General features: G+C 37.6%; 1 protein-coding gene across 1 annotated transcript in view; it reads left to right on the forward strand.

Moving 5' to 3' along the window:
* BOD1L1 (biorientation of chromosomes in cell division 1 like 1) overlaps positions 1 to 16,687 on the forward strand; it is a 64,177-nt gene that overhangs the window by 38,909 nt on the left and 8,581 nt on the right. Inside the window, 9 exon segments of the mRNA XM_042469639.1 lie at positions 3,253 to 3,308; positions 3,977 to 4,113; positions 4,273 to 4,303; positions 7,526 to 7,595; positions 8,918 to 8,985; positions 11,608 to 11,683; positions 11,771 to 11,805; positions 14,119 to 14,167; positions 15,565 to 15,599. Coding sequence (XP_042325573.1) covers positions 3,253 to 3,308; positions 3,977 to 4,113; positions 4,273 to 4,303; positions 7,526 to 7,595; positions 8,918 to 8,985; positions 11,608 to 11,683; positions 11,771 to 11,805; positions 14,119 to 14,167; positions 15,565 to 15,599 — 557 coding nt within the window.

Raw genomic sequence — 16,687 nt, forward strand, 5'->3', positions numbered from 1 at the left:
AAAGGTATAATCATTTAATATATAACTATATTAAATATATGATCCACAATGTCCATTATTCTGTAACATTTAGTGTATTAAGAAATCTCAAAAGCTAAGCACACTTTAGAAATACAGACTGAAATCCTAATCTGCATTTGGACTGTATATGACTTATTAGCAATGAAAAAAATGCTAGCTGATCTCCCTCTGCTGACCTGAGTGGAGAGGTCGTTGTGAACAACAGCCAAGCTTGTTTTAAACCTAACTGCCTTACTGATGCCTGACCCATAAGCCAAGTTTGGCTGAATCAGAGTTTGGAAAAGTTATTCTTTGGACTACAGTTTCCAGAATCCCCCACCAACATTTACCCCAAAGAACTAACTTTTCTAAGCTCTGAGCTGAGTATATGTGAGCAAGCAGATATAGAAACAGAAGCTACCTCTTCCCCTTGATTCCAGCAGCATCTCTCTTCTACCACAGCATCTCCAATAGCTACCACCAAATATTTGGGCTACTCTGAACACGCTATTCCTTTTTATCCTATGAATTTGCTAAGCTTAATTGCATTTTAAATAAGTGGTTTTGGGCCCCAATTTGATGGGTTTTCTCTCAAAAAGAATTTTTATAACTTTCACAATGCCACATATTTACAAGGAACTCTTTCTATAATAATACATACTAGTGTCAAATCTGTAATTCTTTTTCCATTAGATGTTTTTTAGAACAATCCCTCTTTGTTTTTTGTTTTTTATATGATCCAAGCTAGGTAAAGGAAGTTGTTTAAGAGAGAATAATGTCTTCTGTCATAGCTGAGAGTTCACAGCAGACGGAGAGTTTCATAGTCCAAGACTGAAAGGAATGTAAACACCCTCTTGCTGTTTGAGCAACTAACATCTAACACAGTGCCTGACAGTGTATTTAAAAAGTGAAAGATTCTCTCTTGTATCCTAAAGTAGTCACAATAAAAGAAAGCATGTACACAGTTTAAATGGTTTTTAATGAACATTTTCTTCACAAGGATGAATTGGAATAATACCAGTAGCTAGTTAGATTCCAAGTTTACAATAGGAAGTTCCAGTAAATTGGAATTTTAAACATTTAAAGTTGAAATAAGCAGCTGGGAGCCACAGGCTTCCTGCCTGGTGCTAAGCATGAACCTTCCACCCCAAGGGCCTCTTTGCATGTCTATATCTGGGAGTGAGCAACTGGTGTTCCTTCCAGATCCTGTGCTGTTATACATGCTGAGCAGAAGAAAGCTGAAAAGCTCTTTGCTGTTTCTGTTCCTAGAGGGAATGTTGTTGTGGTGATATGTGGAACCAGTGTTGTCAAGAACAGTGGTGGTAAGAAAGGAAGTAAGCTAGTGATCTTTCTTGCCCACAAGCCACATAACCACTACTCAGTCTGTCCACAGTTTTTACCTTAGCAATTTTTTTCTTCAAGATAAATGTAAAGGAAGGGGAAACAGCAGACATTGCTGACATGTATCTTGCCATCTGTGTTATGTCACAGGCGTTTCCTCTGAAATAATAGGGATATTGAACAAATAGTGTAGTTTATTTTTCAATTTTTAAGTGAGAGCATTTCAGTTCTGCTTGAACCAAATTTCTTTCTGTATATAAAAGGATGAGTAAATAATTTCTCAACTGTTCTTACACATACATACACACACCTCACACAGACATTGTTCCACATTCACTTACTTGGAGTTCAGAGGTGCCATGCCTACCGGCTCCCTCTGCACGTATGTTTGTGCAGTTTGTTTCACCTTTGGGTGAAGCTACAGATATTTTCTATCACTCTTCATTACCAAAACATAGCATATGATATACCCAGAATGATAAAGGCTTGTGTGTGTGCACGTAAACTAGACACCTGAAATGCATCATGTATCCTAAAAGGCCATACATATATGTACATAGAGGCTATTTTGTTTTTTAAATCCATTTATAAATTTATAATGCAATTAAATATACTTAATTTATAACCCAATTAAATTATATTTCAGTCTGCAGTGTCACCTTCAGTCGCTAAGTGGCAACTGAAATCACAATTACAATGTTTCCAATTAAAAGAAGGGATTCTTTAAAAAGACAGCTCATTATAAAGGATTAGGAAAAGTTGCTGCAAGAGTCTTTGAGATCACCAAACAGCAGGAAGAGTGGAAAAAGTTGTATCCAGAGATGCTGACACTGCAAAGCACCAACTTTGGGAGGGGGGAGGTGAAAATTCTGTATACTCCTAATCTGAAACCTTGCTTTATAGTTCTGGTACCTTAATTCCAATTGATTCAGTGTCAGCCTCTTGCATCCAGTGCCTTGCAGTCAGATGGCATATCTCTAGAGACATGGTGCACCTTATCAACAACTGCACCTGCTATGAGGAACACCTTATGAGAGAGCTAGTGTGTGCTTATGAGTGTTGGAGTGCATGGCTTTGCCCATAATTGACAAACAGAGTGTGTCCAACTTTGAACATTGTGAAGCGTTATGTACATACAGGTTGTTTTATGAGGAAAGTGTCCAGAGAGAAAAATGGGAGAGAGGGAATGGACAGGAAGAGAAAGGCCTATATAGGTGGCATAAAGGCCTAAACTCCTGGCACAGTCTGGAGAAAAATCACCCAGCTACAGCCACAACAAAAGCAAGAACCCACAGCTATTGTTATTGGCAGTACACTGACCATTTTTCACACTTAAAAAAGAAAAACTCACAGACAGTTGATTCATCTAGAGTTCTGGAGGCTTTTATCTTCAGGTTGCAAAGTGTACAATATTATACATCTATACATTCCTCTCTGACTTCCATTTAACTCCCATCATTTCCTCTCCAGCTCCAAACTGATCCAGACTAGCTCACAACAACAGCCTGCCGCTTCAACAATAGCTCACAACTGACAACAGAAAATGTGACTGATCTCCTCGTCCATTTATATAGAGTATTGGCTGTGAGTCATCGTTCAGTGCCACATAACATGATGCAATCCTATAGCAACCTTGCATAATGCCATGAGCTCATGACTCAGCAGTCAGTGACTGTCTCACAGAATACGTATCATCTGTCAATCAAATATTTAAAGACATATTACTCTAACACAAAGGGGCAGGGCAATTGGAGAACCCCAGGAGGACAAGGTTGAACTCAAGCGCCTGAGGTTTCTCAGCCTGGCAGAAAAAATGATAGGAACATTGTACAAATTAAGATAATGTATGAGTAACTTTGAGCATGAAAGTAATAGGTTTTTCTTTCTTGTGTTTCTACATTTGTGTATTAGCCACTGAAATTCAGATAAATTTGGTCATAACAGAAACAGGAGAAAGACAAGGTTCTTAAAGGAAGTCATTACGTTTGTATCTCTTTGCTTTGCTTCTTTTATATTCAACTTTACTGAAAAGGATCAATTTTTAAAAACAAACCCTGGCCTGTTACGACTGCCAAAATAAAGCTGCTTCAGGTCTCTTTGGAGGATGCTGTTTAAATGATGCATGCATCCTAAGAATCCAGAAGCTGCACCAAAGCTGCACTCCAGTCCTTAGGAATGGAGTGTTGCTTTGCCGCGACCTCTGGATCTTAGGACCCATGCATCATTTAAATAGCATACCTCCAAGAGACCCGAAGCAGCTTTATTTTGGCAGTCTGTAACAGGCCCCTTTCTTAAACAGCAATAGCGTTTTTAACTCAGCAGATGAAAATCAAATGAAAGATTTTCAGCTACACTACAAATTGTAACCAGATAGTCTTAAGGATGTTCATATTAGATTGGTCTGTCAAAACTTGATACTATATGAAGCTTCCAAAGTTAGAGACATTATACCTCTGAAGACCAGACTATGAGGGACAGCCAAAAGTGGAGAGCTGTTCAATTTCATGCTCTGCTTCAGTTCATCCTGAAGCCTGTGGCTGTTCAGTTGCTGTTCAGAATGCCAGTGCTGGATTTGTTGGACATAATCTGGTCCAGAAAAAAATCTTACATTCTTTGCTCTGCTCTCCACCTCAAGCCACAGGCAGAAAATCTTGATCAGAAAGAAGAATGCTTCATGCCAGAAACAGCCAAACATCCTGCTGTGGAGGAAAGTGATTCAGGTAGTTCACATTATTTAGATGCTCTTATTTCATTCAGTAGTTACAATTTTAGGTAGATTTGGATTTTAGACGAAGCTGATTCAGAGAAGGGTTTGTGTGTGATTTTAATACAACTTATTACTTCTGAAAATAGTTCAGGAAAATATTTAAAATATTTTGCCGATCATTTCCCACATGTCAAGGTCTGGTAAGGGAAATGAAATACGAGGAGTATTTTGGAAGCCAAACCAAACATTAATACGGTATTTGTTCATCTATTTTCAATTATGTGATTTACTGAAGTACTTTCTAATGGGTGGGATGTGTAAATGGCAGCTGTACTTCATAAAAAATGAGAAAAGTCAAGTTGTTGTGGTCCAGTTTGGTGCACTTGTCAAATTGGACAGTCTAGAAAGGTTGCCTTCCTGGCCACTGCAGCAATCTGGCTTTCCAAGAATAGCAATGGGTCCAAGAGCACCCCCAAGCTACAAACCTGATCTAGAACAAGCTATGATCTCAACCTCAGGTTGGTTTTCCTACTGACCAGTAGCACTTCTATTTTGTCTGGATTAAGCATCAGTGTGTTCATCCACATCCTTCTCTACATCCAGACAATGATTCAGTGCCACCACAACCTTTTTAGCATCAGTTGTAAATATATAATCAGCACACTGATGACATTCAACCCCAGATGACACCAAACATCCAGATGACCTTGTTCTTGTAGATAACTGATTCCCAGACTCTGGCCTTCCAGATGTCATAGACTTCAGCTCCCAGACCATTCCAGACCATTGGCCAAATTGGCTGAGGCTTCTGGGAGCTGAAGTCCAAGACACCTAGAGGACCAGAGTTTGGGAATCACTGATGTAGATGTTGAAAAGCATAGGGGACAGTATTAACTCCTGTGGAAATCCATGAGATGATGGTCAAAAGGCTAAATAACAGTTCCCCTATCAGCTAAACAACCCAGAAGGTTATCATGGTTAATGTTATTAAATGCCACTGAAATATATAGGAGGACCAATAGGGCCTCATTCACCCTGTCCAACTCCTGGTGTAGGTCATACACCAAGATGACCTGTTTCTGTCCCACAACCAGGCCTGAACCAAGATTGGAATGAGTCCAGATAATCTCACTGCATCAAATAAACCCTGGAGTTCTGTTGACACTACTCACTCTAGGGGGAGATTAGAGACCGAACGATAGTTACCTAGGGAAATGGGGTCCAATAAAGGCTTTTTCAATCAAGATTTTATAAATACTTCTTTAAGAGAGGTTGGAACATAGCTCTCTTTCACATAAGCATTTCCAACCTGCACCATCCAATTGGCCAGGATGGAAATTGGTCTAAAAAAATTTAAGTGATGGATTTTAAATGAGGATTGTTTTAATATGTGTATATCTTGTCATTTTAAATTGTATGCATATCCTTTAACTGATGTGGTGTGTCGGTTAATTGTTGTTGTTTTCTGCCTCAATCCATGGGGAGAGGCAGGTGAGAAATTATTATCATTGGAACAGCTATGCTGATGAGATTGATCTGACGTAATAGAGGCATCAAATAATAATCTTTCTGCAACCCTCACTGCTGCAAAATAAATTCTAAAATGGGATTTAACCCATGCTTGGTCAGGTTCATCCTGAGTCTTTCTTAACTGTTGCTCTAGTAATCTATCCCTGCCCGTCATTTCCATGAGCACCTCAGGACAAATGATTTTATTCTGTTTTAGAGTTATGTATTTTAATATAGCAATTTTTCTTTTACTTTTTTTATAATTAGGCTTTTCTCCTAGTCTGTTTTATTCCATGTTATGATCTTCCTTGAGTCCTATGACAGCAGAAAGGCAAGATAAAAAATAAATAAAGTGAAGATGGTGGCCTGGGTTTGAAGTAGAATTAATACAGTCTGCTACCTTTCTACACCATAAAATTTTGCATTTGCTTGGGTGCCCATATTAGTACACTAGTTTAATTTTTTTAAATAATTGCCACACATTTTTGTGGCTAAGTTGTGGCATTTTAGTTAAGGGTACTTCACGTGTTCCATGTGATTGGCCATTTTTATTGCTAATGCATGGAAGATGACAAATCAGGTATGTGTTGCCTCATTCTATAGAACTTCTTCTTCTGAGATACCCTTTTCCCCGGTGGTTTTCAGCTATTATAAATTCCAAAAGTTCTTTGTGCACTTGCCATGGAGAGAAAAGGATAACAACCAGGCACACTTCTATCATGCCTAGGCCCCAGGAGCTGATGAGAGCCCTTTCTTCATATTCCATCTGCCACTGCTGAATGGCAACCAGGCACAGCTCCATCATTCCTGGGTCCCAGTCACTGGTGAGGGCCCCATCTCTCCATGTTCCAGTTGCCATTGCTTCAGCCTTCAAGTGGGAAGAACAATCAGGAACCACTGAACTTAATTCTTTTCCCACCATCCTCTTTTGCTTGTGTGTGGTGTTTTATTTAGATTGTGAGACCTGATGGTAGGGAACTGTCAAATTAACTAATTGCTAGCTGCTCTGGGAACCTTCATGGTTGAAGAGCAGGGTATAATAAATAAATAAATAGCTTTATTTCAAGGGCATGCTTTTATTTTTATCCTGCTTTTCAGTCAGGCTCTCAGAGTGGCTTTAAAAGGTTAGTAACAAAACTGGCACAAATAGTCTTATGTTTTCCTGTTTGTGTTATGCAGAGTGCACACAATTAATCTTGAATTTAAATGTGCATAGTAAACCTTTTAGTTTCAGTTTTCCACATTCCTCACTGACATCAGAAGAAGATTAGAGTAAGAGACTACTGAGTTACAGTTTCGTGGGACATTTCAATTTTACTACCAGAGGTTTCAATCAAAATAATGGAACACACTGCACATGTTAATTGGCTTACCTAGTGCCGAGATGTATTTCAGTGGCAACAGTTCTGTGAATGATTTGTCTTAATAATAGAATTTATTAATATAATAATATAGCTGCCTTGAATCTTATTGTGGGGAAAAGGCAGAATATAAATCCATTAAATAAATAAATAAATAAATAAATAATTTTCTGAAGGATAGCCATGTTAGTCTATAGCAAAATAACAAAGAGTTGTGTGGTACTCTAGCATATGTAAGATTGGCAAACGTAGTATAGCATAGGCTTTTAGTAGATGAGAATTCATGATATAATCTAAGTCTTAAAGATGCCGTACAATTCTTTGCAATAATAATGTAATTGTCCCTGTCAGTACTTTCTGCATTTAATTTTCCTCAGACCTCACTGTCTGCAGCATACTCAGATGTGTACTCTGTGTATACCTGAAATCTTGATAATGCTTAATGTACCCATGACAGTTCATGCTGTAACAAATTTGTTAGTGATTAGTTGATCTTTGTTGTTCTGTCAGTATTTATGGTGTCAGTTTTAAAGTCGTATTAGATGCCAACACCCTTCTCTCAGTATGACCGATTTGAATATTTTTAATCTTTTAAATCCTTTCCTAGGAGTCAGAAGAAAAACCTGAAGTTGGTACTAACTCTCAGGAACCTTCACTGGATGGTGTACATGAAAAAGGTAATGTCGATTCTCTATTCTAAATTTTCCAGAATGGCTTGTAGCCCACCAGCATTTTCTTTTGTACATGTTCCATTGATAAGTATGAGCATTTGTTGGCTTTAGATTTCTTTAAAAAAAATTGAAGATTAAAATGCAATCTTAAACCAGAAAGGATATACAAATCAAATTATTCCTATGTTGAATTATCTCATAACAGCAAAACTCCACCCCCGCAAACCTGTGTCTTAAATTGCTTCCAAAAATGCTTATACTTCACTTAGGGATAATTCTTGAGCAAGATGTGCACAGATGACATGCTATTTCTATTCTGCCAAAAATACTGAAATTGGTACATGAAACCCTGACTTCATCTCTTTATAGGTTTCTTATGTCTCTGTTACCATCTTTAAATGTTTTACCTTACTTTCTCTGGCTAGTGAACCAGACACTTAGTAGTGTTCTCAGTCCACAAGGTATAAGATTCTTAGAAAGAAAAACTTGGCTAGGTGTTCAGAATAGGATGCACCTCCTACTATCTTTGGTCAGTTTCTGTTGGCACAGCTCTGTGGCTGATTGCTATTACAAGCAGAAAGCACCCTGGAAAATGGAGTGTGACTTCTTGTGTAGCCTGTGGCAAAGCCATTCTTCTAAAAAGATTGCCCTCTGGTGAACAGATCACTTAGTATTCTGGGACACAGTCTAATGAATTACTAGAAAAGTAAATATATTATTGTTGTACTTTTTTTAAGAACAGGTGGGCAGCATATGGGCCACATTCTCCTGTTTTCAGGGCCTCATTTGCTATCTGCTGTGCAAGCATGCCACTGAAATTCTGTAGCACAGCAAAAAGTTCCTTTTTCTCTCTCCTCCTCTTTTGCAGAAGGGAGGGATGCAGTGCCCTTCTATCTCTTAGGCTCTGTATGCAAGATATGTGCTGGCGCCCTCCTACAACCATGCTACAAAAGTATAAGGAATCTTGGTGAGATGGCTTTTAGTCAACAGCTGCAGTTCAGCACTTCCCCTTCAGCTGGAAAGTTGGCACCTTGCTGTAGCAGCACAGTGATAGCTGACTGACTATTCAAATTTTGATTACTGAACAGAACTAGTGCCTCATTATAGAAACTCCATGATCAAGATACAGCAAAGGATGAAACAAGCTCTAGCAGCAGTATATTCATTAATGTTTATCTAGATTGTCATAGAAGTTAAAGTGATGTAGTGTACTGAAAGTGAAAACTCGAGTTTATACAATTCAGAGGAAGTTGCCAGTTTATGCACTTGCTCAAAAATGATGATAGGGATTAAACATTTTTTTAATTTTTACAATGTTTTTCCTGCAGGTGAGAAGATTGCCAAAGTGGATAGCTTTGACAAGTCAGATCTGGAGTCCAAGTTAAATCCTGCTGAGGCAAGTAGCCTAGTCTGTTGCTTTCATGTAGAAGTGATTACTGTTTGTTTGTGGTTTTCTGACTACAATTTTCTGACTGACTGCAAAAGAAATTATTTCACCAAACTAGTAAGTGCAAGAAAAGCAACACTGTAGAGCTTACTGAAATAATCTTTAAATTCACATCTCAAATTCTGCTCAAGGATGTAAATTTTAACAGTTTGTCCCTATCTGAAAGTTTAAAGAAGAAAAGAAGAAGAAATCATAACTGTTGTACAAGCTTGTTTAATATGCTTGTTTATGTATGTTTGTGGCAAATATAATGTGTTACTTTTTGTCTGTCTATATTTGTAGCTTTTTACCTCTGCCATAATAATATTGTTATTAAACATAATTTATCAATCTAGCAAGATCTATTTTAGGTTCTTACATTTAGAACATGCTTAACTCTAAATTATTGAAAACAGAAAAGCTATAAATGTTCTTAACTTTGATTTTGCTAAACCAATTTTATGGATATAAACAAGGAAAAAAGATAGATTTCTCCCCACTATAAAGAATTTTCATCTAAATTTCAACCACAGGAAATAGAAATATAGGGGTGGATAAGTATGGCCCCACAGATGTTTTTGGACTGCAATAATAACTCTCCAACTCCTGGCTGCAAGATTGGGAGTCTCAGCAAACATGTGCAGGGCTACAGTTGTGTTCTAATCCTGTGCTGACAGCTGCCAAGCCCAATTGTACTTGCATACTGGGAATAAGGACTTAAGTGACTAACACAGAGACTCTGTTTTGAGCCTGTGTGTTAATCACTTAATACACTTAACGCTTGGGGCTAGTTTTGAGACTAGGTCTGCAGAAAAGTTGGGGCCAGTTTTGAGACTAGGAACTTTACCGCATTAAAGTTGGAACAGTCCTGCAGCATTCCAAATTAGACCGTTCTGGGGACGGGAGCCAGCGGGGAACGCATTTTACAGCACAGCGGGAATGCTGCCACCGAGCGTCCCCATCCCGTTCTGGAAGTGTTCCACAGGGCTGATTTTCGGGAATGCTTCTCAAGCGTTCCCAAAAGTCGGTCCCTTTGGAACACTTCCGGAACGGGCTGAGAACACTTGCCGGCGGCGGCGTTTCCACTGTGCAGTAAAATGCATTCCCCGCCGCCTCCTGCCCCAAGAACGGTCCGGTTTGGAACACTGCAGGACTGTTTCAACTTTAATGCGGTAAAGTTCTAGGTCGGCAGAAAAACAGGTGGAACTACATGGATATTTGGGAGGGATCTCTTTCCTTAAGAAGCAGTTAAACAGAAGGTTTGAGGTGGCTTAAATGAACTTGCTTTGAGTGAGGGAAGGGCCATGGCAGGCCCCAAAGAAAATGCTCTTGTTGCCAATAGTAGTTGCCAAACACAGTTAGATGTTTCAGTCTGGGATGGACTTCCCATTTAGGTTTATGATTGGATGTTCACCTTCACTGGTCTCTTCCTTTTTTAAACCAGGAGTTTTGCATTAATATTCCAGTGAAAAGAAATTGAATCTTGCTTATTATATTAATACTGTGAAATGTTATTTATGTATTAGAAAACTAGATTAACCATGTTTAATGCTTTCTAACACTAATAATCCCAAGTTATTGGGCTTTGATATGATTTACATCTTTCAATAAAGCATGGGAAATTATATTGACAAATTGGTAGCCCATATGTAGGAGTATAGGACTACACCAGTATAGGACCAGATGAGAAAATCTAGTACCAAAATGCAGTTCAGATGCTGTGGCTGCTAGGTTAAATAATAATTGTTCTTTAAAAAGTGCTCCCTGGAAGCAAGCTGTTTTGGTTGTCCTTATGTTCTGGATTGCATTTCTTACACTATAAAATAAAGGGATTAAAAGAAAGTAATTGATGCTGGATACTGGTGTAACAGGTAACAACTGCCAATAAACTGTTAACATTAAAATGTTTAAATTCAAATAGTCATTGTTGTTCCAGTAAGATGGTTGGAAAATAGTAGTAATAGCCAGACTTCTTTAAAAAATATGAACAATCAGTTTTTTTAAAAACAAAACAGGAGTGTTGTTTTAAGTAAGTCATTTGGTTTAAACAATTCACTTGCCCCCCCCACCCTCTAACTGCTGCTGCAAGTATCAGTGTTTGTTCTCCAATAGAAGAAATCTAATTCTTTTAAAATGTGTGTTTACATAAACAAGCCTGCTCTTTCCATTATTACTCATTACCCAGACACAGATTTTGGACTTCTTGTCCATCCCCTAAAATCTGGGTAGGTAATAAGTAAACAGTCCCAATTTCCGATTACTCTTTCTTGTTCTGATGTGTATATGCTTATTGCAAGGTGATGGCAAGAATTACTGTGACAGAATTGTTCAGTAATGCTAGCCTAGTCATTAGTAACAGTCGCTTAAGACACAGCTAAAAGATAAATAAATTGAACTGTGACTTTCTTGTCTACCTGCACGTCTCATTTCAGTGAACGAGAGATAAACATATTCTTAACTTACTAGTGAAACTTTGGAGTGATCATCTTGGGTATGAGAGACAGAGAAAATGGGAAAGACTCTTCTCAGTACAGTTCCTTTTGGGGACAACTTTGTTTAAAAACACATCTTACTCTTTCATCCTTCACTTAGGTGAACCAGCAAGTGCCAGTGAAAAGAAAAAGAGGGAGACCTCGTAAATATCCCATTGAGATAAAGGTAGTACAAGGTAAGAAAAATGTTATGCCTGTATTGAAAACATTCTTGAATATTTCATGAAACTCAGTGATTCATTTTATTTTATTTTCCATTTCAGGTCAAGAATCAGAAGCTGGCACAAGCACTGGGGATGTAAGCATTTGGTTGGATTTTCTATTTAGATACGTGGATGCATGCATGTGGGTATTTTGGCTTCCTGCAGAACACTATTTTCAAGTTTGCAATAACAAAGATTGGCAGGATCCAATCTTAAGCTAATTCCTTCAATCTAAATCTACTTATTTTCCTTTTGTACAGTCCTCTGCAATTGCTACATACCAAATGGTTTTGGGAAGCGTTTCAGGCAGAGTTGCTAAATTCAGGGAAACTAAAACCACCTAAGCAGTATTAATACCTCAGTTCTAGGGAGCAGCCATTTGACATTACTCTATATCACATGCATCCTTTAGCAGTTTTCCTTGCAACCTACCAAGCTTGCATTTTTCCAAGTTTATCAGCCATCAACTGGACAGTGAGAAAAAGATCACTGTTCCACTGTGGAGACATTGATTGTGAACTGTCAGAGATCCTGATGCAACCACTTTGTTTCAGGGTTGTTTGGGAAAGAGGCAAACTGGGGAGCCAAGTAAGAGGGCTGCATCTGTGGTTGTTTAAGGGGGAGGTGTACATCTGTGTGAGTGATGTGGTGAAGTGTGATGGACATGTGCATGGAAGAGGGGTGGAAAGTTTTGGCGGCATCATAACCCACTGCATGCTACTCCTGATGTCAAAAAAGTTCCCACTTTTGTGTCAGTGCTTTCATCAGTCTCCACTGCCTTAAAAATACCTTAATCTGTTTTTGTCTTATTGTGAAAGGTCTGGAGGTCAGGCTGAAAGGAACATTCTAAATAACCCCCTTTCATGAATCCAAGTCATTCTGTGGATCCAGTCATTAACTTTTCTCATTTAACACACTTAGATCACATCTGTGTGTTATTCATATCAATTATGTCAACCAACTCTATTTAAAATCTTAATATAGTTGCCTTTTTATCATAGGAGAAACTATTAGTGCCTATGGAGAAAATTTGAGGAGATTATTGCACTGCAGGTTGAGTCTACCTTATCTAAAATGCTTGAGATCAGACGTATCTTAAATTCTGGATATTTTTTGGATTTCAGAATACTGTACCTCTATTTGCATATTGCAGGTGGGACCCAAGTCTAAACACAAAATTACTTTGTTTCATATAAAAGTTATACACATAGCATGAAGGTAATTTTATAACCAATATTTTTAATATTTTTGTGCATGAAACAAAGTTTATGTGAACTGAACGATCAGAAAGAAAAGGTGTCAATATCCCAGCCACCCGTGAGAAAAAAATGATTTTTAGAAAATATTAGATTTCAGAATTCTGGATAAGGGGGAATCAACCTGTACAAAGATATTAATACATCTCCTTTATCAGATTGTTGCTAGCACTTAATGGGTGAAAGCTGAATATGTGAACTGAGTCCTTTGAAAATCACTTTTTCTGTGTAAATAGGAAAGTTCTGTTTGTACTGTGCTGTGTTTCTTCAGATATGCAAAACATCTCTTGATGTTGACGTTATTAAGTAATGGTGTTACATGTGTGAATGAGTTCACATTTAATTGACATGTATTTTATCACTATACAAAGTAAGATAAAAATAACAGGCCTGCTTAAATGCAGCTTTATAACCCAAGGCTAGTTTGACGTAATTGATTTGAGAGAAAATATGTATCACATAGTTGAAATAATAATAATAATAATAATAATAATAATAATAATAATAATAATATCACATGCTTGATTTATTCATGCTACTTTTCTTTAATAATTCCAAGGAATGTTCATGAAAAAACCTATAATGTAGTCCAGTATTATCTCCATATTATAGATACCAGATATTGATTGGTTTATAGTAATTGATATATAGTGAGTTTGTGTGACTGGGGTGAAAATTGAAAGAGGTTTTTCATCCTTAATTCTTAGGCACTATATTTCACTTGATTATGCCTCATATTTAAAGCTATCTAAAAGCATATACAGTTTGTTTCCTGACTCTGAATATATGCCATGATCCATATGTCACTTCTCCCATCTTCCAAATATATACCTAATACTATGTCTAAAAATATAAGCTGTGAAAAAGCAGAGAGTCTTTTCTACTGATGCAGTGTAAAGTAAGTTCCTTGAGCCTTTCAGTGCAAAACCAGGATTCCATGTTGTTCTAGGAGCTTATTCCCAGCTTCATAAGCTGTCCCTCCAGTTTATAGACCACAAGAGGGATTGGGGACGGGGACATAGCTAGTATTCCCATCATCATTCTGCCCTCATGTGGTGTTTAAATACAGAAGAATGGATTCAACATCACTTTTATGTATTTAGTTTTTCTAGATCTCTATTAAAGATATTGCTATTTTTTGTTTTTAATTAGACAATGAAGACTTCAGGTCCTAGCAGTAAACAGAAGATTACTCCAAAAGGTAATGATTCCAATGGTTGCAAAGGAGGATAGAGATGAAATGCTGATTATCTGAGATGAAGTACATCTGCAATTTAGCCATTTTTCTTTGGTTATATCCTTCTACATATTTTTTTTCTGATGCTTCATCAACTAGCCAGATGTCAAATCTTATATAGTATTAAATATTAAATCCATGACATTGAGTTGGACCTCAAAGCAGAATGGCAGGCAATGCAAATGGCAAAGTACAGGGTTACCAGAACATGAATCACTTTCAAAAGCTATCTGTGTCTAACCGAGTCATAGTCGATACTTTAGCCTGAGTATCCAGTTAAAAAGAATCTTCCCTAATACCAGTAAACATGACCTATCCAATAGCAACCTCAAACAATGAGCCTTAGCCTTTAATTCAGTTGTACTCAACTAAGGAGCTGACCTCTATATGTTGTTCGACTTCCAGAAGTCCAGCTAACCTCACCAGTTGTGAGGGATTCTGCAGATTTGAAGTACAACAACAGTTTGAGACTTCCTGTGTTAGAACCACTATGTGCCTCCCCATAAAAATATGAACACTACTACTTATCTAGAAAGAGGAGTTGCTTACAATCAGTATCTCTCTTTTGTCTGGACTGGATCTTAGTTTCTATTCCCTTATCCAATCCATTACCCATTCCAAGTACCAGTACCTGTTCCACTATTGTTTTAACTGTTTGCATGATTAGTTCTGTTTGTCTGCTTGATGCTGTGCATGAGGTGGACTGCAATCCTCGGTAGAATAGGAGGTGGGAAGAATCACACATGCACCCTCTGCACCCACCAAGTTCAATGTTTCAATTTAAAAATCACACTCGGTTTTCTTGCTATGGGCAGTAGAGTACCCATGGATACTGATTGCTTGTTTCTTTCCCCCGACATTAGGGGGGTCTTCCTCAAAGCAACCTTTTTGCCCATGGAAACAATTTATGCTGTGGCAACATAAATAGTCTTTCTGCCACCGCTATCACAACATCTTGATCTAAAGCACTAATCAGAGCAAGTACTGATAGACAAAGAAATGGAGTGGAGATCTTCTCAATTTAAAATGTGTTAACAGAAAATATTTTATTTTGGCCTTTCACATCACTCCCCCTTCCCATTTAACTGCTTCTTTTATAAATAGTAACATTCACAACTCACATTAAGTATTAAAATTCCTAACTTTGAAGAAGGATATAGTCATTTCAGTTTACTCTTTGCTGATGATACCTTGACAACAAGAAACTTAAATTTTGCTTTGGTATGCTGTGATAGGATTTAGGTTTAGAGGAGAACCCTTTTTTAAGTTGAATTTTTTTTATTACAATAAACAAAGTTTGTGCTTAAAATTGCATTTTAATTAAAGTTAACATTGCCTTATACATATTTTTTTCTTCGTAGGCAAAGATACAATTGAAAAAAATCAGAGACACAATGTAAGTACACAACTAGCAGGGTTTGTCTATCCTTGTAGGTCCTTTCTACCCTGATAATTAGAAGTATTTATTAGAAGTAAGATCCTTTTGTTTCTTGGAGTATTCCAAGGATCATTGCCAGTGCAACCTTTAATGAAAATGGTTTCACTAGGACTGGCTTGCTGGATCAAAGAAACATCCATTATATTTTCCAGTAGTGAATGTCTTATGCCTCCAAGGATTCACAAATACAGCATAAAAGAGACAGACTTTCTCAGTACAACATATTGCACCCATGGGTATTATATTGCTCCTGAGCTCATAATTGTTAAACTGGTAGCACTGGCAAAATTCTTGGTGGCCAAAACCACTGCCACCGTAAAAGAAAATGGATTTAGCAATTGTAACCTGGGTTTTTCATCATTGTTTCTGTACATTTCACACATGAGTGTACAGTGCCTACAGTTTGGCCAGCAGCCCTATCTATTCTCCTTTATGCACATGCATAAGGCATTAAGTTGCTCATCATCTATTCTACAATATAGACTTTTCTTAAGGTTTTTTAAGCAAATGTCCTATTCTTTTTCCTATGGCTTTCAGGTTTCCTCACCTTCCTTTTGCTTCTTTGTACTTCTTCAGAAAGAAACCAGATCACAGGCCTAAATTTTGCAAGCTCTCTTCAGATACTGTGTTAAGTGGAGAAAAGGGTTTATCATTCATCTGCATCATTACAAGCTTCTGTGCTTCACTTAACTTCATTCTTCAAGACATCTGTTCCAGTTCTGGCTCTTTCATTTTGAGCTGGCAGCTTCATCTCAAATTAGTCATTCCTATGGCCTGCAAATCTAGGGTGTGTAGTCTCACAAGAAGGCCACTTTGCATATGAGTTCACTTTGAATTTCTGCAATCAATACCACTATCATTTTGAAACTTGAACAGACAGAGAAACTCAGTCCATGATGCTTTCGCTATCAGTTATTTCTTATTGCTATATATCTGGCCAGGGAAAACAAGGTGTTGGCAGACCAGGTTGAACAAGCAATCAGAAATTAATATTCAGCTGTATTCTTTGAAACTTGACTCTTCAGAAGGTGAAAGCTCTGTCTCTT

Source organism: Sceloporus undulatus, chromosome 5 (assembly GCF_019175285.1).
Source record: "Sceloporus undulatus isolate JIND9_A2432 ecotype Alabama chromosome 5, SceUnd_v1.1, whole genome shotgun sequence".
NCBI classification, from domain to species: Eukaryota; Metazoa; Chordata; class Lepidosauria; order Squamata; family Phrynosomatidae; genus Sceloporus; species Sceloporus undulatus.